Source organism: Sycon ciliatum, chromosome 6, assembly GCF_964019385.1.
Source record: "Sycon ciliatum chromosome 6, ocSycCili1.1, whole genome shotgun sequence".
Taxonomy (NCBI): domain Eukaryota; kingdom Metazoa; phylum Porifera; class Calcarea; order Leucosolenida; family Sycettidae; genus Sycon; species Sycon ciliatum.
The window spans coordinates 20,011,562-20,024,518 of NC_088648.1; the positions used below are offsets into that span (position 1 = coordinate 20,011,562).

At 44.6% G+C, this 12,957-nt stretch overlaps 1 protein-coding gene across 1 annotated transcript; it reads right to left on the bottom strand.

The window, feature by feature from the left end:
• On the bottom strand, nucleotides 1–8,268 carry LOC135819586 (uncharacterized). The gene is made up of 6 exons (XM_065332819.1): nucleotides 8,013–8,268; nucleotides 7,345–7,552; nucleotides 5,995–6,306; nucleotides 3,980–4,162; nucleotides 2,185–2,337; nucleotides 1–1,185 (listed from the first exon to the last, which is right to left on the bottom strand). Exons 2-6 carry the CDS (start codon nucleotides 7,421–7,423, stop codon nucleotides 635–637), a joined length of 1,278 nt encoding a protein of 425 aa, XP_065188891.1. The 5' UTR covers nucleotides 7,424–7,552; nucleotides 8,013–8,268; the 3' UTR covers nucleotides 1–634.
• Between the last annotated feature and the right edge of the window lie 4,689 nt (nucleotides 8,269–12,957).

Here is a 12,957-nt window from a genome sequence, read left to right on the forward strand (position 1 = left end):
CACACTGTTAACCCATTCATTATGTGAACCGCTACATGTAGATATTAAATATTTACTCCAGAATCCAACCATCGCACAAGTATGCGCACGCACATGCACATGCACTGTGGTCGACTGAACGCAAAAAAGGGGGTGAGAGACAGAAAGCGGGATAGAGAATGAGAGACGGAAAGAGAAAGAAAAGTAAGCGCACGTGGAGAAAAGACACAACACACGCGCGCGTTCGCACACATACGGATGGGGCAAATGCATGTACGAGAAAGGGAAGAATAAGAAAGCTGAATGTATAAGCATGAGTCCAGAACATACATGTACACGTACATGACATTTTACTATGTAGATCTAAAGACGAGATCGACATCAAAACGTCCTGTATTCTCAAAACCATTCAGCAGTGCATCATGCACTGTGTACAGGTTTACCCTGGCAATGTTCCATAACATTTTGAGCTTTTAAGAATCAGCGGATCATGGCAATGGAAGAATGTACCAGTAACTTGACTACATGTATGGTTTACTCTGAGTCAATCGTTCGTACGTGCCCACACCGTGAACGCTTTGCAAATAATTAATTGAGTTGAAATAATAAGTGGAACGATGAATGTCATGTGCCAAGACATCTCCCCTACCTACACTCAAACAGCGGACGGTTCTGCGCCGGAGGTAGGATTTCTGTCACTTTTCAGCACCACCTGTGAGTAGCTGATGCGTTGCTGTGTGTTCTCACCAGTACTACTACTGGTGTGCAACGATGCTCCCATGGTGGCCGATTCTTCACCAGCCTCTATCTGGCCAGTGCGCCGGCCTCTCGGATTGGATACGATTTCCACCTGGGTGTAGCTCGTGCGTCCTGGGATGGCATGTGCCTGTTCTGGAGCGGTGCTAACCTCCTGTACAGCTTCCTCATTGCTGCGGCTGGCGGTGATTCGGTTCAACATGCTCGTAGTGAACCTCTCGGCGGCACTCAGCTTGCCCTGTGCTCGACTCAGGAGAAGGATTACAATCACAAGCAGAAGTATGCAGATAACGCATACGGCGACAACGCTGCCGCTCTGCTTGATCCACGTCGGAGAGGCCGGCGAGGCCTTGCAGCTGTTTTCCACGTTGGACGTTCCAGTGTCAGACTTTCCAGTACTGGCAGTAGGGCCATCATCCGGCACAGTTACAGGGACAGGCACATGTACGCCTGAGAAAATAGAAAAAGAGAGTTCGATGCAGTTAAATGACCTCAGCTTGCTAACACAGTCTTCAACATAATTCCGTGGAGAATCTGGAGATGTATATTCAAGACATGGGGGAGGGGTGGGGCGTTACGCGTGCACACGACGGAATAAAACTCTGAGGCCGTTTTCTTGGTATTGGTGACGATTTTCTCTACTTCATTTGATTTTAAAGTTACTTCAAATTCTGTACTTTAAAACGTACACGTACTTTTATAGAAGAGAGCGAATACGCGTCTGCTTTGGTCTATTCACAATATTACCGCGGTAAACCTCGCAAAATAACAACCTCGGTGGCAATAATAACAAGCAAATGTAGATGCTATCCTTATAGCTGGTATCCACTTGCGCATATGGAGCGTTGTACATACTGTAAAAGTCCCTAAATAAGTACGCATTTACTTTCGAATTTAGTGACCACACCCGTACTAACTTTCAGGTGGGTACTGACTTTCGGGCACGAACTAACGTTCGGACCTGACTTGGGTCTAGTGGAGAAGAAGTCATTTTCATGTCGATGTACATGCTACGTGCTGCATGTGCGCACCGTACCGGTACTTATTTCGGGCTGTGTGTTTATCGGGCTTGACTTGACCTCAACAGACAGAGCCAAAAGAATGAAGGGGGTATTTCTTTCGGGCAGGTACTTATTTACGGACTTTTACGGTACTTTCGAGAATAGCGTTAAATACCGCAAAAACAACACTATCCTCATACCCTGCGGAGTTTCGGTATTGTCGAGGTTGACTCAATTGTGTCTTCTAGTAAAGAGACAGAAAGCCGCACAATCAACAACTAAATAGACAGCGTGGAGATAGTAATCACAGCGATGAACAATGTTTTAAATTGCGCGTTCATATCACAAGCATTGCGATCAAAGTACAAGAGTTATGTTTCCAGAACATTTTTTATGTCACAGCCAACAACTAATCGCTCAATATCTCACAACATCTGGCCAGGCCTACCTTCTGGGACGGTGATGTTGATGTGGAGCCATTCGTCCGCCAGGGCACGACAAACTGCCTTGGTTCGACTGTGGAACTCAAAGCCACTGGGGCAGTTGACAATTGTCGCGTTTATGGAGACGTTCAACTCGTCAACAGCCAGATCCTGAGTACCTGAAGTGTGTTTGAAGAATTCAAAGGAGTCTAATGGAAAGCCAAAGATTCAGCTACGTTGAATAGAAAGAACCAACTTAAAAAAGAGTTATGAGTAGTTGTCCAGTACTATTGGGGTGCTAGCTGCCCTGTTACTCGTTAGCAACAATCCCAACTGGCGCGCGCTGCATTGCATTGCATTTTACGGCATTCAAGACTAAGGCCACCCTTTCTTTTTTCGTTGTTTAACGTCCGCGCCCGCGTACCTTTTTGCCTCCGACCGAAAAAAACCCAAGAAAGTAGTAGTACCAATAATATGCGTAGTTGTAAATACATGATTGTGTAGTTTCACAGTGCGCCGATCATGACCTTAAACTTATAATCTTGCCTCCCGGGCATGCCTTTGTCTTGTGTTCTTTTTCTTTTTTTGTTGGCTTTTAAATATCGTACGGTGTGTGTCCTAGTAAAAATCCAGATGTAATGAATTCATGACATGCTAACTCCATGCTATGTACCTGTTTTGTTGGATTCCGGCATCAGGCATGTGCTCCAATGTACCATCAAAGAGTGTTGTTCTATGCCTGCAAGTGCCGTTAGACCCAGAAATATTGTATATATCACATGCTTTACTGGTCAAAATGTTTGATTGGGGTTTCCAGTTTTTGGAATGGGCTTTTGTTTTTTTTCCGCCCTCCCGCGTACCTTTTCGCGAAAAAAAGGACGTTAAACAATGAATTAACAAAGGGTGGCCTAACGTCAGATAGTTTATTGCTGCGAAATCTCAAAAATTAATAGTGCACGAAATCAGCAAAATGTCCTTGCCCAGCTCGGGCAACTGATCTTGCTTCAGCAGCATTTTCTTTTGCCACCATCTCTCCCTATCCAACCGGCTCACTAGCGCCATTATGATTGTACCCATTGATCGGGTCCACTCTCACCACTGGTGTTTTCTAGCTATCTGCTACGGCTCTGTCTTGAGCTACATTGCTTGCATTCAGTATTGCAGATCAATATTCCGGTAACAGGAGCTCCTCAGTCCAAAGATGCCTTGCCTATTGACCTGCTCGTGTGACGGAAGGGGCTACAACCAATACACTTTAGAAATCAGTAGGCGCGATATTTCACACAATACTGGTTGAAGTGGTACCGACAGTCTTGTTTAGCTCTATCACGTTTCGATGCGCAAGCCAACAGGCTTGGATGTTTCCAAGTAATTATTAGTTATGAGGAAGTTAGTTAAAGGGGGAGGATGGCAGCACTGAGTGTGAAAATAACTAAAATTCATAGGGAAATAAGAACTCAGATGGTGAGCCAAGATATGAACCCAGACGGTGCGCCAAGGGGACTTGTTGGGTAGCACTATCGAGCAGTACTCAAGCAGACTTCCATGCTGTGAATTGTCTCAGTACACGCTGTCAGGTTCGAGCTAGATCATTCACTTCTGACTGGTCAAAATCTGGTTTAGTTGGTGGATGTAGTATCCCTGCCTGGCTAATTGCCTCCACTCGGCTACCTATTACAGTGGACTCGACCGCATAATTAGTGCGAAAATATGAATGTGTATACATGTAATAGATCCAAGTTGGGTTACAAGTCGCAACGAATTAAAAAGTTTTTTCCAGTTTTGTACGCAGCCTATGTTGATATAGTCACTTTTTCTTACCTGCACAAACAGGCTGTGGATACTGCCACAGACCGCTTCGGTTGCAGGAGATCCTGGTCCGTCCGATGAGCGTGAAGTTCCGGCGACACCCATACTGAGCTACAGATGGGTAAGAGATTCCGGACGGGTAGGACACGTAGCCATTCTCTGGAGCTGGCCGAAGGTCACATACTGTGGATAATACTGTGAAGCAGATACACAGGGAGCAGATATCAGTTGTAGATACACAGATACACAGGGAGCAGAGATCAGTTGTAGATACACAGATACACAGGGAGCAGAGATCAGTTGTAGATACACAGATACACAGGGAGCAGAGATCAGTTGTAGATACACAGGGAGCAGAGATCAGTTACACAGGGAGCAAAGATCAGTTGTAGATACACAGGGAGCAGAGATCAGATACACAGGGAGCAGAGATCAGTTGGAGATACACAGGGAGCAGAGATCAGTTGGAGATACACAGGGAGCAGAGATCAGTTGTAGATACACAGGGAGCAGAGATCAGTTGGAGATACACAGGGAGCAGAGATGAATTGTAGATACAGTATTCGCGTGGCTTTGAAAATTGTATTTTTCATTGCTATCAGGTTCGGCCTCATTTGCTCTGTCCTGCGCCGATGAGTCCACAGAGGACGAAACGGTTCTGACCGCAGATTGAGTATTTCGCTTCTGCTCTTGTAGCAGTTGAGCACTCTTACATGTATGTGGGGTAGTGTCTTTGCTGTTTGCGCTATGCAGAGCTCACTGACTTGTCAGTTTGAGCACTCTGGCAAGGTACATGTACGTTTGGGCCTGGTTTAAATCTGGCTTCGGAAAATGTATTTTCATTGCTATCAGGTTCGGTCTCATTTCCTCTGTGCTGCGCTCATGAGTCCACAAAGAACGAAACAGTTCCTGCCTCAGATTGAGTGTACCGGATTTAGATACACGTTATCCGTTTTGTTGCCTAAGGGATCTCTTAGCCTGAAACTCTGAACCTGAAACGTCTGGGTATGCGTCAGAAAGATCCTAAAATACACCGTCTGGAACCGCATCATGACATAGTAAGAAGTTATATTTCTCGCCGGCCGAGCGGAGCGAGTGAGGCGAGAAATGATTTCTCGTGCAACAAAATTATTTTTCTTGCGAATATGGAATCTGATGTTTTCTCTTTTTGTTGCTGTTCTTTTTGCCTGGCTCCTTCAGTCAGTTTTTTGTGTCTCACCAGTGTCCCCACCCTCCCACCCTTCATGGCTGCCCATCTTCTTCCATTTCTTTTTTGGCTGTAGATATGTTGTGCCTGTTTTTATGCTGCCATGTTGCCACTTGGGGTTATACACCCGGTTTTTCCCTCATTCGTGCGTCCGTCGGCGCGAGGGTTTTTTCCCGGCTGGCTCGGTCCAGAGAAATTAATCTGACGGTCCCAAGTGGTGCTTGTCCTGGCTTATTTATGTTAGATGAATGTACTAATTCCTTCCTCCTGGGGTCTGTCCCCCTGTAGTTGCTCCTAGTTTTCTTCTGCATTCCGGTTCACATCTGGCTGCGGCCTACTACCCTCACTCTGTGTGCTCCTGCCTCTGTTGTCTGGGTCCATGTCGTTATGTAGGTGTATGTGGAGCGAGAATCAGAACGATGCCCATGGAGGTTTGAGACCACATTGTTTAAAAATAATGATATTGCATGTCGACGACGAGTTGGAAAGAACCAGGGGAGCACATTTTTAAAAATCACTTTCTAAAAAATTGAAGAGTGCAGTAAGTTGCGCATGGGAGCGCATTTGTTACGGATAAAGCGTAAATTATCGTCCACGTCACTGTTTGGCAAGACCTTGAGCTAGACATGATTTAACGAGCCAAATTTCCGGTCATCGCTTCCAGGATTCAAAAAAAGCAATGGGCTCCAATGTCGTCAACACCGAATGTGTGTGTGTGTGTGTGTGTGTGTTTGTGGGGGGGTTCTGTTCTATATGTTCCCAAATGGCTACAAAATAAACTGGACTTGGGCAGCTAAACGTTATGTACCTCAATACGAACCTGTTCTTCCTAATCTTTCCTTGCACAGTGAATATCGTTTGGCGTTCCATCGGCATAATCTGCGATCATAGTCGGGATAGTATGAGCAGATAAAAGGTGTGCTGACATTACGAGCCGTCCACATCTCCGCTGGGCGCAGGAGATGTGGGAAGAGAGAGTGGCGATAGTTGCGAAGGCACTTGGTGTGCTCGTCTGCAATGCTCGGTAATCGCATGTTACGAATGAGACAGTAGTTGATAGCTCTGTTCTCGCGTTGCGGCAATGCGCGAAAGTGGTACGCCACTCGCGACCCGTCATTGCACCTCCAACCTCCTGCGTGGAGTGCAGTGAAAAGGAAAAAGACAATACCACACACATAGTAGGATTGAGCTCTTCAAGATAATGGTAGAGTAGTCCAAGGGATACTTCAAGATTGCGTACATGTACATGTATATCGATAAGCCACAGAATTTAGCAAACAGAAATAGTCTCATGTGAATAGTGATGATCTCAGAATATCAACTAACTTGCTTCTAAGCAGAGAGTCCCTTTTGGTTGCGTACAAAGTTTTCATTTTAATAACATGCCTGGTGCCATTTTGGAGGAAGTGAAGCAAAGTTCGCACGTCCGCGTTACAACCGGTCATACAATTAATTGTCTTGAGAAATTTTTAGAATCATCATTCCAAATAAGGCCCGCGCTTTTGGACCCTTGAAGCTACAGTAGGTATCGGTTATAGCGTGGGTGTTTGAAAACGACTTTCTATTCTTATTTCCGATATTCTTATTTCCGATATTTCTTACACACGATAAATCAAGTGTGACATATCATGTGCATGTGCGCAGAGGCAGGAAGATCATCGTACATACAAGGTAGTGCTGCTGTGCATGCGGCTGGTCACAGTCACATAGGCTTACCATGTGGCTATGCAACATGAGTTACATGACCACAATAGTTGAACCTGCAGCACTAGGACCCAACGCGAGTCAGATCAGAACTGCTTTGGACGGATGTTATTACTACAGGTGATATACTTTGTACGATCCGGCATATTTCGCTACACAAAGTCCATTCTTAGGACCGATATATTCTACTGTACGATAAAATTGCTTGTAAGAATAAATGTGCACATGAAATCCATGTTATGGTTATGAAAACATGAGAGTTCATTCTTGTAGGCAGTATACTTATTCTTTTACACGACCACGCTATAACCGATACGCACTGTATATCAGTTTTCTGTCTGCAGAAAAGGAACGCGTTTGCGTGTTTGGATTGAGGAAAGGTGAAGAGTGTAGACCTACACGCCACTGATACATAAAATCTTGCCTTGCAAAGTGCGACGTTATCACTAAGAGTCTATGATCTTACCACCAGGGAAGTCGATCGAAGCGGCAGTGACCGTCACTACCAACAGCAGGTGCAGAGTAGTGGTCTGGACGTTGAACATGTTCGTGTGTTAGGCAATGAGAGGCCTGACTTCTGGTATCCTGATCTGTCCGCAGTCACACGGCGGCCATCTGATTACGACGTTAGCAATAGACTGGATCGGACGACGTCAAGTGTCAACCACGTACACCTATGTATAACAGTTGGAAGACACGGGGTAATATAGATAAGGATATAGTCACAAGAACTGTGCATTTCGAAGTCTGAAGTAGTAGATGAAATATCTCTTGGGTGACTACGCCACAGCTACCAGCACGGTTTGACCATCACTGGCCTAAACTAGAGAGAAGCTGCATGGTTCGAGTCCTGATGGTGACTGAGTCAGTTCGTTTCTTCGGACCTTTACCATTTCAGATCCCTGAAGTGCTGACATCGCTTCGTCTAGCGTACTAGCTAGTGCAGTAAAGTCTACGCATCACCAGCGTCCGCAGTCTCACCTCACTCTGTCTCTCTACCTCCCCTTCCAGCGAGTACAGGTTTTCTCTCCCTGCATACTTCACCACCCACTCAGTCTCTTTGTTCATCTCTCCGTGTGACTCTTTAGATATACATATACATTGTACATGTACTATACAATCGCACCAACTTACGTTTTGTTCACGATTTCGGACAACGTAAAGTTTGCACACACCTAGATGCTGCTGTTTACAGTCTGAAGTAAGAGAACACAGCTGAGCCTGCCTCAATCTAATATCGCCAACAAAATTCCGGGCAATGGCACGCAGGCAAATGTATGCCTGCAATGCTTGGAGTTTCCTCCGCAATATAGAGAAATTCCGTGGACCAATTTGGCCAACACGACACTAAAATGACTGTACCTGACCATCTTGTCTTCTTCTCTTGCAGCCTGCATCACTTTTCACGTAGAAGGATGTGAGTCGACAGGCTTGGGTGCACATTCGTGCTGCTGTCTCGCACGCAGTATGATCTCAGCTGGCGCAGTCTGCTGAGTCTTGGTGTTACTACCGGTCGGGTCGTGTGTTCGAAACAACAATGGCGTGCTTACATGTACGGACACTTCCCAGTAACAAGAGTCACCTTGCACACTTCCTGCTGTTTCAGTGCTACGGAATGATAGCTGCATCATATCGTGTACACTGCCTAGCGATCAACGTTCGAACTATCATATCAGTATCACCATATTTTCAACTGACGTTACCTTACATAATCACCATTCTTACAGTGCATTTTTTAAACAGGCATTTGGGTTTTTTGATTATTTAGTTTTTCTGATTCTAAATGTGAAATTTCCTCTTCACAGCTGTGTTTGTGTGGGTCTTGGATTGGGAGTCGGAATAATAAGAATTGGCAAAGTTAGATTTTCGGCCAAGTGTTAGCTGTACGCTCCACCTTGATTCTTTTTTCCTTTTTCTTTTTTTCTTTTTCGATATTGTAGATCTACAGTACATGTGCACTGTAGTCTGCAGCTCTTCCTTGTAGCAAACCAGTGAGTCGTGGCTTCTCACGACTTCCTGTGGCACAGTGACACTGTACTGAATAATTCCGTTAAAAATTATGGTATTTCTAGCGGGTTTTCAGAGAAAACGAAGGGGCCACTACTGTGTGACACGAAGCGGAGCCTCTGCAGTGCAATTCAAATGCTGTATTCATCAATCAATCAAAACATTCCATGCATGAAGGAAACTTCTCTCGGTCCCTGAAAGAGTACAGTGAAAAATTAAACACGAATCACAGCAAATCACAACGGCAATTCACAAACGGACTGAAAAAGGAAGCAATACATGAACGGTTTTACAAACACACACACACACACACATACACGCACACGCACACACACGCACACACACACACACAACGCAAATAGATCACAGTTGTTGTCGTGTTGTTATTGTTGTTGTTGTTGTTGTTGCTGCTGCTGCTGCTGCTGCTGCTGCTGCTGCTGCTGCTGCTGCTGCTGCTGCTGCTGCTGCTGCTGCTGCTGCTGCTGCTGTTGTTGTTGTTGTTGTTGTTGTTGTTGTTGTTGTTGTTGTTGTTGTTGTTGTTGTTGTTGTTGTTGTTGTTGTTGTTGTTGTTGTTGTTGTTGTTGTTGTTGTTGTTGTTGTTGTTGTTGTTGTTGTTGTTGTTGTTGTTGTTGTTGTTGTTGTTGTTGTTGTTGTTGTTGTTGTTGTTGTTGTTGTTGTTGTTGTTGTTGTTGTTGTTGTTGTTGTTGTTGTTGTTGTTGTTGTTGTTGTTGTTGTTGTTGTTGTTGTTGTTGTTGTTGTTGCTGCTGCTGCTGCTGCTGGTGTTGTTGTTGTTGTTGTTGTTGTTGTTGTTGTTGTTGTTGTTGTTGTTGTTGTTGTTGTTGTTGTTGTTGTTGTTGTTGTTGTTGTTGTTGTTGTTGTTGTTGTTGTTGTTGTTGTTGTTGTTGTTGTTGTTGTTGTTGTTGTTGTTGTTGTTGTTGTTGTTGTTGTTGTTGTTGTTGTTGTTGTTGTTGTTGTTGTTGTTGTTGTTGTTGTTGTTGTTGTTGTTGTTGTTGTTGTTGTTGTTGTTGTTGTTGTTGTTGTTGTTGTTGTTGTTGTTGTTGTTGTTGTTGTTGTTGTTGTTGTTGTTGTTGTTGTTGTTGTTGTTGTTGTTGTTGTTGTTGTTGTTGTTGTTGTTGTTGTTGTTGTTGTTGTTGTTGTTGTTGTTGTTGTTGTTGTTGTTGTTGTTGTTGTTGTTGTTGTTGTTGTTGTTGTTGTTGTTGTTGTTGTTGTTGTTGTTGTTGTTGTTGTTGTTGTTGTTGTTGTTGTTGTTGTTGTTGTTGTTGTTGTTGTTGTTGTTGTTGTTGTTGTTGTTGTTGTTGTTGTTGTTGTTGTTGTTGTTGTTGTTGTTGTTGTTGTTGTTGTTGTTGTTGTTGTTGTTGTTGTTGCTGTTGTTGTTGCTGTTGAATTCTTTATTCTCACGATGGTTGTTGTTGTTGTTGTTGTTGTTGTTGTTGTTGTTGTTGTTGTTGTTGTTGTTGTCGTTGTTGTTGTTGTGGCTGTTCTTGTTTATTTTATTTCTCGACTCAAACGGGTGAGTATGCCCGATTACAGGGATGCGTTGTGCCTTCCGTGTTACCTTAAGGCCCTCGGGCAGTGAGATGCATCCTTTTCAACTGTATGGTAAGGAGCATTGTCTATTATAGCAATAAAAACTGCTTTATGGCAGTTTTCTAAAAAAAGTTATTGTGTTCTAGTCCATGGACCTCGTCTAAAAAGTAAGAAATTAACGAAATGTGATAGCTGAAAATTAAAATTTCACACAAAACCTCACAATAATCACAACACCTGAAATGCTGCTTTCAACTTCAACTTGTACTGCACCAACAATTGGCAACATGCATGCATAGGAAAGAGGATCACGAGGGGAAAAGGTCTTCTACATGTAGCTTTTAATTCTGTGTGTGATTATTGTGAGGTTTTGTGTGAAATTTTAATTTTCAGCTATCACATTTCGTTAATTTCTTACTTTTTAGACGAGGTCCATGGACTAGAACACAATAACTTTTTTTAGAAAACTGCCATAAAGCAGTTTTTATTGCTATAATTTCTTTTGTTTTTTCTGTCACCAATCAATGGAATGCCCTACATGTACAGTATATCAATATGTAAATGATGGCCTTCACATCATATCAAGAGGTTTATGTACTCTTGATCATATCAATACCGTATTATACGCATTGATTATTATTATTATTATTATTCTCGTATCCGTCCCGAATGGGACTCACGACGGCAGAATTAACCGTGAGCATGTGTGTGTGAGAGTGGGAGAACGAAATGAAAAAGAAAAGAAGTCTTGTAATAAGGTCAAATTTAAGAAGAGCAGTACTAGACTAAATGGCTGAGCAGATGTTACTCCATTGTTTTCTGTCGCGGGCATAGGTGCCGAGATCTCGAAGGCAGCTGGGCTTAAAAATGCAGATAGGTGTGAGGCGGACGTCTCGCTGGAGACTTGTGGTGAGGCAAGAGCGGGGTGCACCTATTCGAAAGGGCTGACTGGTAGCATATGTACAGAAAGCAGTGAGAGCAACATTCGCAGGGATGTCACTTGGCTGGCGTAATATATGTCCTAATAGCTTCCACCTGTCCCGCTTGACCATTTCAGATACAGAGCACTGGCCAGTAACAGCATATAAATCTGCATTCGAGATGACATCTGGGTAGGTAATTCCAAGGGTACACCGCAGCTGTTTCCTATGAAACACATCTAGGCGCTTTTCTTGTGCACGGGACAGGCCATGGCAAGCAAGGTTGTAGATCAAGATTGGTAGAACGAAAGTGTTGTATAAACGAATTTTGATGGGTGTAGAAAGCAGGTTGTGTTTGAACCATAACTTCAGAGTGTCTCCAAATGCTCTTGCGGCCAAGCCAATACGGCGCGTTACGTCCTCCCCGGAGCCGTATAGCGAGCCGAGTGTCTTCACCTGTCGCCAAGCTTCTTTACCACGAGTTGTGCCGACCTTTCTAGATGTTGTAGAGGTGGCATCTCCCAAAGTGGGTTCCAGGTAAATACGGATCCACTCAGTCTTACTGGTATTGACGGTAAGACCCCATTCGGAGAAGACGCCTGCGATGACGGGTAGGGCGCTGGTAAGGAATGATTTTGATGTGGAGATGAAGTCTACGTCATCGGCGTAAGCTGTTTCTTCAGGTAGAATGTTGTCTGCTGATGGTCGGGCTGGCAGTCGGTCACGTACCATTCGTAGGGCTGCTTCCAAATAAACCGTGAACAGTACCGGTGACAAACCATCGCCCTGGGGGACCCCCCGAGCTGTCTCAAAAGGTGCGGACTGTGCTTCGTTCACGCGAACTGTCAGCGCCGTGCCAGATAGCAGGTACCTAACCAGTCGTAAACCGTCCGCGTCTCCAATTTTCTCTTGCTCCATGACATCAAGCAGCTTTGTGCGGTTTATTGTGTCAAAAGCCTTGCTCAGGTCCAGCCCTAGCACGTAGATGGTAGTGTTGAAGCGTTCAACAATTGATGCCAGGATCCGTTTGCAAAACACAATGTCTGCGGTTGGTCTGTTTTGACGGAACCCGGCTTGCGATGGAGATATATATCGCTCTACGTCAGCTCTGATCCGGCTAAGTGTGATGAGGGACAAGATTTTTCTGGCAGTAGTCAGCAATGTTATCGGACGCAAATTGTTCATGGGGCCTTTGGGTTTACCTGGCTTATGCAGAGCGATTAGTACACCATCTCCAAGGGACGCTTGGCTGTGCTGAGTGAATACATCGTTGAAAATGCTGCTCAGGCATTCTGCAAGTGCAGGGCCTCCGTATTTGACCAGCTCGGCCGGTATGTCATCAGGCCCGCAGGAGCGTTGGTTCTTTAGACGACTCATTGCGCTCGCTACCTCTGCTGTGGAAATCGGTTTATCGAGGGGTTTCGGTGTTCCTGTGAATGGCGTAACCGCTGGCTCTGCAGCAGTAGGAGAGAATTTCCCAGTGTAATGCTCATCTATTCTATCCGCTTGCTCTCCTGGCCCAAGGACAGCCTTGCCGTTGTTGTCTACAATGGTTAAATCTCGTGGGCACTTTGGTTTCAGCAGTTTTATCGCTGCAAACATCA